The sequence below is a fragment of the Mus caroli genome, chromosome 9, assembly GCF_900094665.2.
Source record: "Mus caroli chromosome 9, CAROLI_EIJ_v1.1, whole genome shotgun sequence".
Taxonomy (NCBI): domain Eukaryota; kingdom Metazoa; phylum Chordata; class Mammalia; order Rodentia; family Muridae; genus Mus; species Mus caroli.
In genome coordinates this window covers 118,527,032-118,544,956 of record NC_034578.1, presented here as the reverse complement: position 1 = coordinate 118,544,956, position 17,925 = coordinate 118,527,032, and the positions used below count along the sequence as shown (strand labels likewise).

Genomic DNA, 17,925 nt, shown 5'->3' with positions numbered 1-17,925 from the left:
TTATATGTAAGTACACTGTAGCTGTCTTCAGACACTCCAGAAGAGGGAGTCAGATCCCGTTACGGATGGTTGTGAGCCACCATGTGGTTGCTGGGATCTGAACTACGGGCCTTCGGAAGAGCAGTCGGGTGCTCTTACCCACTGAGCCATCTCACCAGCCCCTAAAACACCATGTTGATTGCTTTCAAGAGCAACTGGGTACCAGAGCCCATGTCTGGCTGCCATTGTTCTCCCAAAGCTGTAATGGACACAAATTCAAGTAAGGATCCTGGCTGTTGTCTGGAATGTGTTACTAGCAGGAGGTGGAATCCCACAGCCCTCTGCCACACCCCATAGATTTCCCTAGGGTGAGTCACAGGAGACAGTCAGGGCTTCATGTCACCCACAGGCTCTCTTCAGAGTTCACCTTTGCTCACAGATAATGTTTTGTTTCACGTTGGTTATAAATATTACAAACTTCTCTAGAATAACTATGATACTTGAAACTTTCTTTGTTTTTAGAGCAGGGGAATTTAGCTCAGTTGTCAGAGCTCTCACCTGGGATTAATCCCTAGCACTGCATAAATGAGGCATGGTGTTGCATAGGTGTAATCCCAGCTCTTGGACAACGTAGGCAGGGTGATCAGGAGTTTGGGGTTATCCTGCATAACAAATTCCAGGTTATTCTGCATTACATCAACGGACACACACAGTACAGTTTCTGTTCTGATAGGCTCATCAGACAGGTATTAAGAATTACACGGCACAGGGCAAGAAAAATGGCTCAGTGAGATAATAAGGCATTTGTTACCAAGACTGACTACTTGAGTAGTACAGGACTCACTCAGTAGTGAAGAGGCTACTCCCCAAGTTTTTCTCTGACCTGCACACACACACACACTCACACACAGATGCACATGCACACACACACACATACAGAGGCACACACACAGGTACATGTACACACACATACAGAGGCACACACACACTCACAGAGGCACATATGCAGGCACATGCACACACACTCACATACAGAGGTGCACACACAGGCACATGCACACACACACATACAGAGGCACACACACAGACACACGCACACAATTCACTTATGGCACAAACCTCAACTCATTTTTGCCCAGCAGGGCTAATGGGGATGAGAAGGAAGGTTGAGGTCATTTTGAGGCAGTGAAGAGTAGCCAGATCCCTAATGTGGGGACTTGTGGCCGAGGCCCTCGGCTTTGTTAATTAAGAAAAGTTCACACCCTTTAATTGTAACTCCTAACTGTTAAAATTATCCCCACAATCAAATTGTTTAAAGTCACTCACCACAACCTTGTAATTAGCCCATCGTCTTCCGAAAAACACTCTAGACAACCCGACAACCTGACAACTCAGTTTCGCCTCATCCCTCTACAACCTTTCTTTGTATTTGGGTCAAATCTTGTTTTTGTTTTTAATAAGCTGTAATTGTCAGTATTGCTCTGAGGCCCTGTCTTCCAACATCTGAGCCAGAGCCACCATTTGTAGTTTCTAGAGTTACTGGCTGCTGCTGCTCTTTTCAGAAGCCAAGGCATTATGAAGCATTTTCTGTGAAAGCCACTTTACTACTTTGTGTTCCATATTTCTACTTAACAACAATAATTCCTGAAAGCCCATCATGGTGATCCAGCTGTAAGGCATTTTTTCAATTAGTGATCAAGGGAGGAGGGTCCATTGTGGGTGCCACCATCCCTGGGCTAGTAGTCCAGTCCTGATATCCTTTGGTGATGAACAGCAATGTGAATGTGTAAGCTGAATAAACCCTTTCCTCCCCAACTTGCTTCTTGGTCATGATGTTTGTGCAGGAATAGAAACCCTGACTAAGATAGTAGGGGCAGTTATAAATCTGTTGTTCAGTCATGCAGAACCCTCAACAGGTTCTGAATGTGTAGTGAAAAACAGAAAGATACTCACATGTAATTAACAACTAATGTTATTAAGGGTGAAGTCCATAAAACATTGACTGGAGACTGCCAGGCCATATATGCAGCTTATCACAGATGATCTCTTGGCATAGGGTAACCCACTTCATCTCCTGTGGACACTCAGGGGTCTCTACTGGCTCCTGACTTTCTCCATTCAATGGTACATGGAACACAAGCATACTCTCGAACATCTTTCTTTAAAGTGTTGTTTAGAGCTATAAACATATGTTTCCAAAATAAACATTGGTCAGAGTAATTTTGATGGGGGAAATAGAAGTCATAATGTTTAAACAATTAAAAATGAGGTTTCTTTTCTCCTGAGAAAATATAGACAGGGGAGGCATGAATGCGTCTTCATGTCCTGATGCTTCTGTTCTCAAAGAGTCAGGCAGTCCAGAGAAGTGAAGTAACTTGCCTAAGATAACCCAGCTGGGCTACAGGGACACTGAAATGGTGCCTATGCCGATTGGTCAGCTTTAAAGCATTGTCTGCATCCCAGAAACTGCCCTTGATTTAAAAAATCAAAACAACAAAACACCCACAGAGGACTTAGTGCTATGTTTTCGGGTTTTTTTTTTTTTTGTTGTTGCTGACAGAACTCTCTCTCTCTCTCTCTCTCTCTCTCTCTCTCTCTCTCTCTCTCTCTCTCTCTCTCTCTCTCTCTCTCTCTCTCTCCCCTCTCTCTTCTCTCTCTCCTCTCTCATATTAAGATTTCTTTTATTTTTATTTTTATTTAATTTTTTCTTTTTGTTTTTTTTGAGACAGGATCTCTTTATATAGGACAGCCTTTGCTGTCCTAGAACTCACTTTGTAGGAGTAGGTAGGTAGATAGATCTACCTATCTCTGCCTCCTGGGTGCTGAGATTAAAGGTGTGTGCCATTATCTCCCAAGTGTAGAATTATAGGTGTGCTCTATAAGGTGACTGATTTGTGAGCTATTCTTGACTTACCTTTCTCAGCAAAACTCCTTTTCTATATCCCAGAGAGTCTCCTAAGCATATTAGAAGAGCAGGAACATCTTCAAGTATTTTCTTGAAACAGCATACAATTTATTCTGTTCTTTAAGATCCGTGGTGATCCATGTTGCTATAGGTACTTTAGAAACACCAGGTTGAAAGAAAAAAGAAAGAAAGAAAAACCCACCAGGTTGAAGGGCTAGCCTGGTCTTTCTGATTTTTCTTCCTGAGTAGTAGGATTACAGATGTGCACCACTATACCTGATTGTGGTGGTAGGTTCTTTTGTTGTTGTTGTTCATATTCAAGAATTTTAAAACTGTTTAGAATTACGGTTGCAAAAGGAAGATATTTTGGTGTAGGGAATATTTAAAATACCAAAGTGGGAGGAACTTAAGGCCATCTTTTATTTTATTTTATTTTTTTAAGTTCTGTTCCTAATATTAGGTTTGACTATCATGATGGCTCACTTTTTTTTAACTATTCATGTTAATGTCATGAGGTTAATAAACTTAATTCAGAGAAGTAAGGATGCCAGCCAGACGTGGTTCTGTTTTCCCTCTGGTTGTTAAGACAGAATGGTACTCGGAAGGCTTGGCTTCTCAACGCAACAGGCCATGTATCCAGTATCCAGCCCCTGAGATCACAGTGGAAATTAAGTTGCTACTGTCACTCATGTTTGAGATAACTTGGTAAAGTTTAGTTACATACCATTGATTAAATATATAGTGTGGGTAGCCTAGAAGATGGATGCAATGAGGCAAGAACTTGTGTGTTTATTATACATATGTTGCTACTTTAGATTATACATATTGTTGCCACTTTAGAGTGTTCCTTTTCTTGTACATCAGTGTTCCATGTTATACTATCAGTTACTCCTGTTGTCCCTTGACATTGTCAAGAACCAGGCCCAGCAATGGCTCTGTGCCTTCTAGGTTTGTTTTGTTACATTCAGTGACATTCTCGTCTCAGTGAAATGGCCAATGAATTTACCAGAATGTATCCCATCAAATGATATATGACCACAGGGCAAAATAGGGAATAGAGGGCTCAACCTCATTGTAGCAGGGAAGGCATGGCAGCAGGTAGGGGAGGGATGGTTGCAAGAGCCAGAAAGCTGGCTGAGTACATTTTCATCTGCGTATAGGAAGCAGAGAGGGAGAGAGAGAAGAGAGCACACAGGGAGTGGGTCCAGGCTATAAATCCTCAAAGCCCACCCCCAAGTGATATACTTCCTCAAATACATGAGCCTGTGAGAGACATTCTTCATTCATAATATCACATTTTCATCCCATCGTCTGACTATTTGCATTCTAACTCGCTTCTCCTGGTACACTAACACCCATGCTTGTGCCTCTTTCCCTGGTACACTAACATCCGTGCCTGTGTCTCTTCTGATACACTAAGACCCATGGCCTGTGTCCCTTCTAGCATACTAACGCCCATGCCTGTGTCCTTGTGTGAGGACTCTTCTCACTCCTCTAACAGGTGTCTAAAAAGAGTGTTTGAACTCGCTCTTCTTTCCTTCAGATTCGTTGCTCCTTCTGTGTACTTTGTGTCCTTCCTGGCCACACTCTGTGTGTTTCTCATTTTTCTGGGCCATTTCAGAATATTACTGTGTATTGAGAAGCTGTGCTCAGGCCTGGACTCTAATGGTTTACAATTTCCAACCATGCACAGTTAGCTTTGAGCTAAGTTTGATATTTGGGCGAAGCACACCTTGAACTGATGAAACTCACAACAGCAATTGTGCATCCTGGCTCACACATTTCTTTTCTTTGTGAATGGGGGCAGGGTCATACATAAGTTTTTACATGTATAGTTTGCATTTGTGCACATATGTGGAGGCCAGAGGTCAACCTCAGGTGTCATTCCTTAGGAGTCATCTACCTTGTTTTTTGAGACAGGGTTTCTTACTGGCCTAGAACTCATCAAATAGGCAGAGGTGGCTGTCCAGCAAGTCTCAGGAATCTACACCCATCCCTGCCTCCCCAATGCTAGGATTATAAGCATGTGCTATCATGCCTGACTATCTTCTTTTTCTTTCTTTCTTTTCTTTGTGTGGGTTCTAGGGAATCAGACTCAGGTTCTTATGCATACAAGGCAAACATTTCCCAAGACATAGATGTTTACTTCTTGTTCACAGAAAATATAAAACAGAGGCTGTCCTCTAGGCAAGGATAAGGAGACCCAAGGCCCTTATGCTTTCTGAGCCTCCCATCTTCAGCATATGGCCCTTAGTTCATCTGCTTCTAACATCAGGAAACATCTATCCACTGCCCAGCTTTCTACATCATAAGTCCTGGGACAGTGAAAGCTTTTGGTTCTTGGTACCATGTGCTCCGGTTGGGTGTTGTGACCAGGGTAGGACAGGTCTAGACATGAGCTAAACAGACCCTTGGACTATTTACATCTGCAGGTGCAATTATGCTGATATTTGCCTGTTGCACATGTAGCTCCAGAATAGCTTATACACACTTGGCTTCAAGCCACCATGATATGCATGGGCCAGGAGATGGAGCTTCACATTGGAAGGACTTTGGCCATATGGAACAGGCAAGCCCTGGACTCCTGGGCAAATTGGCCTAACAGCCCAAATGGGGAACTGCGCTTTAGTAGTCTGACAACCTCTGTGCATGCTGGAAGTCTGCCCTGTTGGAGACTCCAAAATGACAGTGATACCCATAGAGATGATCTTGAGGAAGGTTCTATCTGAGGCAATAGGCCATCTGCCCTCCATGGTCCAGCTGACAAGCCTAGATTATCATCATAGAGGATACTTATGTCCAGTCTTCCTCGGTCACTATGGTATTTGCTTCTGGGTCTTGCTTACTGCTATAATCCCCATATCCTTAGACAATGTCCCACATGGTGGCAAAGGCCCATCTCTCTTTCTGGAAACCATCTTGCTCAGCAGTTGGAGTTGGAGATGTAAGCAGATGTCTCTTCACCCTAGATAGCACATCACTGATAGACTAAAGATTTGATTCCACTCAAGTCTAGTTTAGTAGCCAGTGAGTTTATTTGGGTTACTTACAGGAACCTGAGTGACTCAGGCAGGTGCATCACTGGGAAGCCCACTCCAGTACAGGAAATGGCTCATGAAAGCTACATCTCTGAAGCTCCCTGTACAAGTTGCAGGAAAACGGAAGAGTTTCTCTCAGCAATGTTTACTGCTTTGTAACCTTGGGATGGTAGCTGGTGGAAGTTGTACCTTTCAGAGTTTCTGGATCTTAGTAAAATTCCTGGGCCTTCACTCCAGGACAAAAGGTCTCATCTACACAGAAAACTGAGCAACACTGGTTTCAAATCATGACACCACTGCTTATTAACTAGGTCAGCTGGGCAGGTTACCTAACCTAAGACTGACCTGAGGGACAACATAGAAGTAGCCACACCTGGAACCTGGCCAAGGTTCCATTGGGAGGGTGTGTGTAAGTCACTCCCTTGTTGACCTAGAGCAGGTCCCTCCATTGCTCAGAACTGTGACAGTTCAGGTCATCATAATCAGTTCATCATTATAGAGTCTATGCTGTAACACATGCTTCAGCTCCCTGTTCAAGTTGCAGGAAAACGGAAGAGTTTCTCTCAGCCATGTTTACTGCTGGGGCTTGCTTTGGGCATGTATGAGGGTTCCCAGAGGAAATTCCTAGAAGTGAACTTGCTGAATTAGAGGCCCTATGTTGTTTTGCATGACACACAGAACACATTCTTAAACGTTGTTTAAGCAAGTGTCTACTCACACATGGATTTCCTGTTAGCCAGCTGACTGACCAGGCAGGTTCTGAATAGCTCAGTCAGCACACTCAGTTGGAATACCCCCACAAATCTCCCAGGACTACAGCTTTCCCTATGACCAAGTGCTACAGACCCACGTTGGGCTAAGCAAGCTGCATGTGACACCGGAGCTGGCTGGCCCTTGGATTCCTGGCCTTTAATCCCTCCCTGGTGAGAGATGAAGTGTTAGTTCAGAACGGGCCTGGAATGCTGACAGTCTTATCAGACACTTCAGCCTTTGGGTTAAATTTCAGGAGCAAGCTCTTATCTTGTCAGGACAAGAAGACATGATTTATATAGTAAACAGTACTTGGGTCATCTTGCAGAAGCCAGCCACAGGGTCTAGCAGTGTAGCTCAGTGGCAGAGCCCCTTACCTAGCACACATGAAGACCTGGGTTCCAGCCTTTGGTTTTTGTGGTGCATACCTGTGAGATGCAACTGGGGGCTGGGGGATGAGGGAGGCTGTGTTTAGACAGGGCAGGGTCTCATGTAGCTGAGGTTGGTCTCAAATTCTCTCTGTAGCTGAAACTGACCCTGAACTTCTGATCCTCCCGCCTCTACCTCCCAACTGCTAAGGTTATAGATATGTGCTGCCATACCTGCTTTATGCAGTGGCTTCATAAAGCCACTTCCTTTAGCTAGGTCCTGAATTAACATCTTCTAGACTGAGGCCTGTACCCTGTTCCAGCTCCTTCTTCCAGCAATGAAGCAGGGAAGCTGGGGAAGTGGAACCCAGTAGAACCTTCCAACTCTAAGTGAGCGTCTTATCCTTGGCTAGTGCCTACAGGTCCATTATTAAAAGGCAAGTAGCTGGATTCTGCTTTGCTATATCTGCTGCAATACCAGGTAGCTTTTGAAAGAATGAGGTGACATAAAGTTATGTAAAGGATGCCCAGGTAGGAAACACAGGTCCCGAACAGCAGCTATGACATGCAACCTCTGGCAACAAAAAGTAAATGGAGGTGGGATAGGTGTACACACGGCCGGCCGGAGCCTGGCTAAGGAAGACCATGCCTGCCTGATGGCCTCTGGGAAAAGAAGCAGATATGAGAAAAAGAGAGAGAGATGTTGGCTGGTCAAGCCTTCCACTTAACTTTATGCCTTATATTTTATTTATCTAGATGTAAAAGGTGCTTTAAAAAAAAAACTCTACTGTGGCATACGACATAAAATTCACCCATCTCAATGACTTAATTGTCCATGTGCTATTGAGTATGAGTTATATTGAAAAATTCCCCAGAAAGTTCCTCCTGACCTCTTTACAATCAATTCCTGTCTGGCAACCACTGATTTGTCTTCTATTACCAGAGTTTTGCCTTTAATACACCTCCTACCCTGAAAAAAAGGAGTCTCATGTAGCCAAGTAGCCAAGACTGTTATCAAATTTACTGTACCCAAAGCTGGCCTTGAACTCCTTTTTCCACCTTCCATGTGCTAGGATTGCAGGTGTGAGCCACCTCACCCAGCTGAAGTATTCTTAAATAAAAAAAAAAAAAATCAAAGCTAGCAGTTAGTACCTTTGTTACATTAAAATGAATTTCTGAAGTATAGCCTTACCTTTAGAAAAAAAAAAAAAGTCTGAGACTCCTTTCTGCAAGAATTTGTTTGTAGTGGGCAGGTGTAGAGACAAAGGAGAGGCAGGTAGATCTTTGTGAGTTCAAAGCCAGCTTGGTCTACTCACTGAGTCCCAGGTCAGCCAGGGCTACATAGAGAGACCTTGTCGAAAAAAAAAAATCAATTAATTAATTAATTAAGATGTAGGTGTGAGCCAGGCAGTGGTGGCACATGCCTTTAATCCCAGCACTTGGGAGGCAGAGGCAGGCAGATTTCTGAGTTCAAGGCCAGCCTGGTCTACAGAGTGAGTTCCAGGACAGCCAGGGCTACACAGAGGAACCCTGTCTCAAAAAAAAAAAAAAAGTAGGTGTGGAGCCCAGTATGGGGTTGTAAGTGTCCAGTGTGGTGAGTCTGACAAAAGATACCTGTTTAAGAACAACAGTAATCAGACAGAGAGATGGCTCAGCAGTTAAGAGCATGCAGCATTCATTTAGATGACCTGAATTTAATTCCCAGAACCCACATCAGACAGCTTACAACTGCCCAAAACCATCTCCAGAGGACATGATACCATCTCCTGTACTGAAGCACCTGCACTCACATGCACATGCCTGTATGCACACACACACACATACATACACATAATTTTTTTAAATCAAAGTAAAATTTAAAAAGACAGACAAGACATTCTGATGCCTGAGGCCTGTAGGAAACTATTAATAAAACCCTGAGACTAACCGTCGGATAGCTCTAGCTCTGTTATTAATCACCTGGAGTCCTAAAGTGTTCCGATGTTTAAAAGGCTATCTTCTGCCAGGTCTGGTGGCCCTAAGTCCAGCCACGAATAAGTAGACCAAGTTCAGGGTCAGCATGAGCTGATCACAAGACCTTGCTTTAAAAAAGCAGGAGGGAGAGAAGAAGACAGGAGACCAAGAAACCCAGGAGACTCTAAACACCTAAGCAGGTGGGGAAGAGGCACGTCAGGCCACTGCCCCCGAGCTAACTGTTAGAGCTACCTTCTGACTCTTCCTGCTTGACCCTGTGGTTTCCACTGACTTTCGTGACCCACACTTAGAGGTGTGACGGAGTGGATCTTTCTAACATGTCGTGGACTGTCGAGATGACTTGAAGTAGTCCTGTAGCGGTGTAGCCTGTCACCACCAATTATATACAGAGGTCAGAGGCTGAACTGTTGGTTGTTTAATCTCCAGTCCCCATGTTCCTCATCGTATTATCGCGAAGCTTTTAACTTCAGTTATCCCCCTAATCTCTTTTCTTCACTCATCTGGAGTTTTGAGGAGACTTGAGAGGTTTGTCCTGATGTCTCCAAACCACTTCTGGGAATAATGTGGGAGTGATCAAGGCAAGGTGACTAGTATGGCTTGTCAGGTTCAGTTTGACCCCCACCTAATGATCAAGGTGTTTCATGGTCCAGATACCCAGGAGAGATGGGGGGGGGGCTTTAATCTGGGAAGAAGCATTTCCTACCAGACCACACCAAAGACCTGATTGAATGTTTATCATCCCTTCTTAAATACAAGGAGGGAGGGAAGAAGAGAGAGAGAGAGAGAGAGAGAGAGAGAGAGAGAGAGAGAGAGAGAGAGAAAGGAGAGAGAATGTGAATGAATATGAGTGTCTGGGGAATTCTTCTATTCTCAGAAATGTTTCATTCTGCCCTTGGTTTACCATGTTAGAGGGAACAAGCCATTCTCATCAGAAAGTTCCTGGCTGTGTATGAAATTTCCAGGGCAGAATTAGATCTGTGAGTACTCGTTCAACAAGCCCTGGACTCCAGTATCATACCTCTGGTGTTAACCTGGCCTTGCCTCTTCTTAGTCATAGAAACCTGAGTGACTTCCTTAACTTGTCTGAACCTCAGTCCTCACCTGTAGGCTGGAGACTGGTAGGAGAGCCACTCCCTCCCAGAGCTGGTCCTGTTAGAACAGGTCATGTTGGTGATAACCCTAGCCTTTCGGCAGCAGCCAATAACTCTACTTACTTCCTAAGAATGGCAGCTGTACCCCTTCTCTGGGCAGCTTGACAGAATGGAGAGGACATTTCATTTGTGGTCCCTGAATAGGGAAGGTAGGCAGGTCTGTCCAACTGACTCCCAAGTACAGCACAGGTTGGGAAGTGAGGTCATGTCTCTGGGTCATATGAGTCGACAGGTATGAGAAAGCCTTTACAGACAGTGAACAGAGCTGTGAGGCTGGCATAATGTGAGGCTTCATGTGCCCTTGCGCAGCCTCAGAGTGACAGTATGCTGAGAGTTTGTCCTGAAGGTGCTACCTGGGCCTCAACCAGGCCTTGCCCACGATAATCAGGATTCTGGTTTGGAGCTCAGGCAAGCTGGTGACTCTGGACTGTACTGGACACCACTCTCTAATACCTATCACTGACACTGGCACCGTGAAGTTCCATTGTTAATTCTATCTACAGTAAACAGGGTGAATGTTGATTGAATCCCCAAACTCTCTTAAGTAAGTGCTGAATGGATACTTAACTCATTCAGGCCTCAACATGATTCTCTTTTTATCCCCTAAGCATTTGCCCAAGCAAACACAGCCAGCAATAGAGCAACCCAGTTCTAAATTACTCTCTTCACCCTAAAACACAGCTGTGAAGTCTTTCTGGTCCCAACAAGTGAAGCCCATGCACCCCTAGAAAACTGATGGCTAACCCCCAGTATCTTCGGAGTACTTTGAACTTGCTTGGTGGCTTCAGGTTACTGACTCTGATGGGGTTTAATAGCTAAGACCACACTGGATCATTCCTTGGTGCCGTGTGTGTGTGTGTGTGTGTGTGTGTGTGTGTGTGTGTGTGTGTGTGAAGTTGCTGATATCATGTGAGTGTCCCTTTGTGGTGGAATCTATTGGTGCCACTCCCCTGAGCCCTCCTAGTGTGGCTCCCCACTCTCTGAGCAAGCTATCAGTTAATGACGAGTGTTTTTGCAAACCCAGTTCTAGAAACAAATCACTCATTCACCTCATATTCATGCCTGAGGCATAGAAGCAGGAAACACTAGCTGGTGAACCCATCGAGTAAAGCGGATGGTCCACAGTGTGGTGTCTTTTAAGAGGGAGCACTCAGCATCAGCCTCCACAAACTGGCTTTGGACTCTGACTCCCACACAAGCTGTGACAGACCAGCCATGCTGATTCACACTTAACACCCCATGTCTTTCTCCCTGGGCATTCTGGGTATTCTCCAGGGCACCATGCCTGAGGGCACCTAAGCTTAGCCTTTTCCCTGGCTGGACCCTGCTTAGTGCATCTTGGTTGTACGGAGAAAGTGAGCCGAGTCCCAGAGGAAACCACATCAAGCGTGAAGGGACATATGAAAGTGTTTAAATTGCGCGTGTGTCAATGTTAGAAACTGACGAAGATGGGAGGAATCCCTGTTGTAGAGAATTGCATAAAACAGGACAGTGGGGAGAAGGAACAACAGGGCAACTGTGAAGTGTCCGGTGACATGTGAATAATGGAAGGGTTAATGAGAATTATGAGTGATGGATAGAAACATCCAAAATTCCCACCTGAGAGGCACAGCCGAGGTGGGATGAGTGAGGATTCCCTAATAAGGAGAAGTAGACCAGACCGGTGGGGAGCTAAAGAGAGCTGTGACTCAGGAGCTGAGTCCCCCAGGGCCCCACACCCGGGCATTCATTCACTGTTCCGAAGAAGGCTGACTTGGCTTTCTTTCAGCCCAGAAGACTTCAAAATTATACCAGTATTGGAAGTGCTTTCTGCATTTCTCTGGACTGGGGTCCCAAACCTTTTGAACTTTCCACCAATGAGGTATAAAATTCCCACAGAGATAAAAGAAATGCAGAAGAAATGCAAAAGTCTCTTTCCTCTCCTCCCAACTTTGGCACCTTCATGAGGGGCTCTAGTGTGCCAGGCCCAACAGAGGAGTGGGAGGGAAAGACTGAGGTTTTACTTCCAAGTGTTGGTTTTTCCAAGTTCCAAACGATAAATGGTTGAGTGGGTATGAGGAGAAATGGTGTGAACAAAATGTTCTCAAATCCCAAGTATCTGTGATTGAAAGAGCTTCTGATTGTATGCAAGCAATACCATTCCCATGATGCCTCACGATGGCAATGTAATGGCCTCCAGACCATGATCCTTCACTGTGGTGAAGTAATGGCCTCCAGAGCACTGGAGTGGGACAGGAGCCCCTCAGGTGGAATCCTGACCTCCTCGTTACCTCTCTGCCATTCCCGTTGCCTTACAGATCATTCAGAATGAAGGGAGCAGCCACACATGGCAGCTGTGCGAGTCCTTGATTGTGCCTCTGGAAAACAGCCTGCGAATTAAACTCCCTCTTTCTACTGCAAATGTGGCTGGGAATTGGCCATGCTGAATACAAGTTTGTAGCTCAGTATTTCCTTTGGAAGCTGAGTAGGACCACTAGGATCAAATGATCTGGGTCGGTGAAAGATAATGTATTGATTATCTTTCCCACCACTGTGTCTAGAACACCAGTCCCAGAGGGCTCAGTCCATGGTTGTTTGACTTAGTATTTAGACAAAACATCACAGCAGAAGGAGGATGGGCTGAGGGGCTTCTTTATTTCATGGTGGACAGGAAGGGGTCAGGAATGAGACACTCCCACGTCCTCCACGTTTGTTCTACTTCCTAAGGTTTCCAAAACCTTCCAAAATAGTATCCTTCAGGGCCCAAGCCATAGGGGCCTTTGGGAATGTTTCATATTTAAATTGTAACAAAGACACAGTGGCTGGGCAGTAGAATGCACCAGAGTGGAACTGAGCTGGGTGGCGATCTGTTGGAATCAGGTCATAACAAATGTATTTGAAAATCTGAGTTGTTTACACCCAAACTACAGTGTATGTCCACAACAGTGGTAGCAGCTATGTTTTGTGAAGGGAGAGCTGCTATACTCACTAGTTAGATGGCAGTAATTGGATCTTCACATGGAAAAATAAATAACTAAAAGTGAATCTCAAAGTGCTAAAAATCAAAAACAAACAAACTTCCAGGGGCAGGGCAGAGGCTCAGCAGTTAAGAGCATTCACTGGTTGTTTTTGATGACCCAGGTTCAATTCCCAACAGCCGCATGGCAGCTCTTGCCTGTCTCTAACTCGAGGTCCAGAGTGTATGTGATGCTCTCTGTGGCTTCTCCTGGGACACACACACATGGTGCTGATATACACACATGCTGTGCAGACATACAAACAGGCAAAACACCCATCTTCCAGTACAGATGAACAGATCTTAATGTCAGGTTCTCCAAAGCTGGGGGTGTTGTTATTTTTAAAATTGAAAAATCAGACTATTAGCTCCCTTGGTACAGGGACTCTGAATATTCCTGTTAATTAATTAATTAACTGATTAATTAATTAATTAAAATTTCTTTCTGTATAACCTTGGTTGGTCTGAACTTGCTATGTAGACTAGGCTGGCCTTGAACTCACAAAGGTCATCTTGCCCTCTGCCTCCCAAGCACTGGGATTATAGACATGTGCCACCATGACTGGCTTGTCAGTATATTTATTTGCACCAAGTGTGGTCCTTGGAATATGTTACGAATCCAGAAAACATCTGTTGAATAAATATCTGATTTCAAAGATTCTAAAAAGTCTAAATTTCTAAAAGACAATTTGCCAATATTACATGGCTTGCTTGCAAATAGGAGCTATCTGAGAGCAAGATTTTGGTGAGCTTAGTTTTGGTTTTCTCTGAATCTCAAGAGATCTGAAATGTTTACATACACCTTCAGAGAAGATAGCCCCCACAAAACATCAAAGTGTATTTTAGACATATTTATGACTTTTTATGAATGCTTTTTAGAAAATGCATTAAGGTGTAACATAAAATGCCATCACACCTGGAGTACAGAGTGATAAGTATTGGGTTACATACAATACAGGCATCACCACCAGAGTCAGGACCTGCAGCAGCTTCTGCATCCTTCAGAGCCTCCTGGTACCTCCTTCTCTACTCCAGCTCCACAACTGTCAGTCTAGCTGCCTTGTATCTGACAATTAAAATGATACTAATTAGCAGTAATAGTAATTTTCAATTACGGTTTGGCTAAAAGGTGAGCAAACAGAAGTATTAATGAAGGAAATTGGTACTTTCACAACCTGCTGGCCCTTGATGTTGAATTAGCTTGAGTTGGCTCCCTAGGGTTGGAGGCTATTGTGAAGGGTCGGGCAAGCCTAGAGAGAGGATTACTGCAGGCTTTTTACAGTCACTATGAAAGACATTTTTACAATCATAGCAACAACACAAGGGTTGTACGCACAGCTCAGATACAAAACGGACACCACAGTTCTTAATGTGGTTCTCAGCTACATCTGATGTCTTAAAAAGTTCCTCGGGCTTTGAGTCTGTCTTGGAAGGTTCAAATGTCACACTATTTCAGGACAAAGCATTTGAGGAAACCCATTTCTGTCTCAGAAAACATCTCTCTCTCTCTCCCACCCCACCCCAATTCTGCGAGCACATGTGTGTGTGTGTGCACACGTGTGTGCACGGGCACGAGTGTGCGTTTGCACTCATGTGCACACGTGAACCCCCGCCCCCCCTAGTTACCTCCAGAGAAGATTTATTAGCCAGCACTGAAGTGAGGGAGTGGCCATATATTTGGGAGCAATTAAATACAGGAAAAGATGAGGCCGTGAGGACTATACCTTTATATGGAACTGTTTGTAGGCTTGAAGTTTTCTGTGTCCTGTGGTCTCCTGGCATCATCTGGGTCTGGAGGCTGACCAAGATGGTAAGTTCTGCTGTCCTCCCGTAGGAGCTTGCCTGCTGGTTGCAAGAGGAGGCGACTTGAGCAAATGGAAGGGCAGGCTAGAGACTAGAGCCAGAGGAATGGAGAGCCCAGGACAGCTGAGTGGGCAGGAGGATCACTGTAGAAGGTTGACCAGAGAAAGCTGCTGTATATGAATGGGACTCTGTTGGTTACTTTTCAGATAGCTGTGACCAAATACCTGACATGAAGTATTGTGAGGAAGGAAGGCGACAGCAACAGCATAAAGTAGCTGGTTACCCTGGTCCCTGTACCTCAGCCTCCTAAGGAGTTGAGACGATAAGTCTGAACCACTAGCATGGGCCAGTATACTTTACCTCTAATTTTAGCAAATGTTCTCCTGTCCCCTGTGGTACAAATGTATGCTTGTAAAGCACCTGTGGCAAGAGGCAGCAGCAGCAGCAGCAGCAGCAGTAGTAACAGCAGCAGCAGCAGCCCTTTGTAAATAAGAGTCTCTGTAGACACATGGCATCTGTGTGGTGTCATATGTGCATGTCTGATTCCCTACTCCCACTCCCTGTCACAAAGAAAAGAGGGAGGACAATGCCTCTGCTTGTCACTAATGCTGTATATATACAGGGTCTGGAGACACACTGCCCAGGAGATCATCAGTGGGGTATGAGTATCTCTCTCTCTCTCTCTCTCTCTCTCTCTCTCTCTCTCTCTCTCTCTTCTTATTAAAGTTAACAGCCCAAACAAGAGGCAGTATCCCCACCTTCACACTCTCCTCCTTCCCAGGCCAGGGGAGCGACCACAGCATGTTTCCTGCTCTTATCTCTTGCTCATCCCATTCTTGTCTTTCCTTCAGAAGCATCTGAGATTGCTCTGCCCCACAGAAGTGGCATCACAGTGAGCATCAAGCTGGGGAACCCAGCCCTTCCTGTGAAACTCTGCTACATCGTCATGTCTAGACAGCATATAACCGAGTTGATTATCAGATCTGGAGAAAGAAAGTCTTTTACCTTTAGCTGCAACAATCCGGAGAAGCACTTTGTCTTGAAGATCGAGAAGAACATTGGTGAGTGAGCCCTCGTGGGCTGCTGTGTGAATCCCAGTCCCTGCTGCTCTTTCACAGATGTACCAAGCTCTGGTGCTGGAGAGAGGTCATTCTAAAGTCTCAGCTCCCTAAGCTGGCTCTTATATGGCCAGCCATAGGCCCATGTGCTTCCCAGAGAACCCAGGCAGACCAGAACCCTCCCCACCTCTTTCTCGCTCTCTTTTTTAAAAAGATTTATTTATTTATTTTATGTGTATCAGTACACTATAGCTGTCTTCAGAGACATCAGAAGAGGGCATCAGATCACATTACATTATAGATGGCTGTGAGCCACCATGTGGTTGCTGGGAATTGATCTCAGGACCTTTGGAAGTACAGTCAGTGCTCTTAACCACTGAGCCATCTCTCTAGCCCATCTTTCTCTGGGTTTTTGAGACAAGCTCTCTCTACATACATTTAGCTGTCCTGGAGCTCAGTATATAGACTAGTTTGGCCTGGAATCAAAGAGATCCGCCTGCCTTTATCTCCCAAGTGCTGGAATTAAAAGTGTGCATCAGGACACCCAACTTTAGTCTTTTGTACTTAACAATTTGGCCACACAGTCTCTTTACAGAGCCCAGGAGACACCCATAAACTACAGACCTGTAGGTCTATAAGGCTCTAGTTCACATGCTTGAAAGATCTAAAAAAACAAGGGTATCACCATAGAACATTTTTTTGCTGCTATAACATAGTTCCTGAAGCTGGGTAATTTACAAAGATCAGATGTGTATTCTTCTCACAGTCCTAGAGGCTAGGAGTTCAGGGTTAAGGCACAAGAGGTGATATCCCTTCAACTTGAACCTCTCTGTAAAAGCACCAATGCCATCCACCTTGTGACGTAATTACCCCAAGAAGCGTCATCTCCTAATGTTGCCATGCTGGGAATTAGGTTTTCACCTGTGGATCTTAGAAGGGATACAAATGCTCAAACCACAGCGGAATGAAAGTCAGAGAATTAGAAGAAGGTCAAGGAGGTGAGTGTGGTGCCCTGGGCCCTCCTCCTGTTCATCTCTGCCCCTTTTGTTGTTGCCATTTTAAAAGTGTGTGTTACTTTGTAACCAAATACACCCATAAAATGGCTTTAATTTTGAAAGAGGTCACCAAGGAGCCATCTTGGTCCTTCAGCACTAGGATGCCTGAATCCCTTTATGGGTAGTGAAAAATGCATGAGCGTGTCAAGGTGGTAAGAAAGTATCGGTTCTAAAAATAATAGATATAGACCTGGGGTTGGATCCAGTGGTGTGCCTGGCCCTGGTTGCCTTTCCCAACAGACATCTGGAAGCCTTGAATGGAGTTTGACATTAGTCCTCATTCTGCAGGAGTTCCATGAAAATGTATGAAAGTAGAGTTCTGCTGGAGAAAATGAGCTATGAATCACTTCTGAGTGACACATCCTTCTCTGGAAAGGAAGTGTCTGACATACTTAAGTTTTTTGCACAGGGCAGAATGCAGATGTATAGCCATGCCTGTCAGTGAACCACTTCCATCTCTGCATTCATCCTAAAAACTAAAGCTTTTAGTGACAAAGGACAATGGCACTTCCCTGCAACTCTTCCAGTGTTGAGTGTAGCAACTGAGGCTGAGGCTGGAGACTAGGTTCTTGACTGAGTTGTTGGTATAAAGTCAAACCAGAAACTGTTGAGTAGCCCAAGCTATGGATAAGTCTAAGGCACCAGATCTCAGGCGCTCTGCCTTGGTAGGTATGAAGATCCCACAGTGGACTGTGGAAAATAGGATGACCAGCAAGCTGGCTCAGTGGGTAAAGGCACTTACTGCCACACCCGATAGCCTGAGTATGATTCCTGGAACCCACATGGTGAAAGACAGAATCAATTCTTATTAGTTATTCTCTGGCTTCTGCATGCCCCGCAAAACACACA

At 44.8% G+C, this 17,925-nt stretch overlaps 1 protein-coding gene across 1 annotated transcript in view; it reads left to right on the top strand.

The window, feature by feature from the left end:
• Window positions 1-17,925, top strand: part of Cdcp1 (CUB domain containing protein 1) — a 36,274-nt gene that overhangs the window by 2,812 nt on the left and 15,537 nt on the right. The window contains exon 2 of the mRNA XM_021173068.1: window positions 15,815-16,024. Coding sequence (XP_021028727.1) covers window positions 15,815-16,024 — 210 coding nt within the window. The remainder of the gene's footprint in view (window positions 1-15,814; window positions 16,025-17,925) is intronic.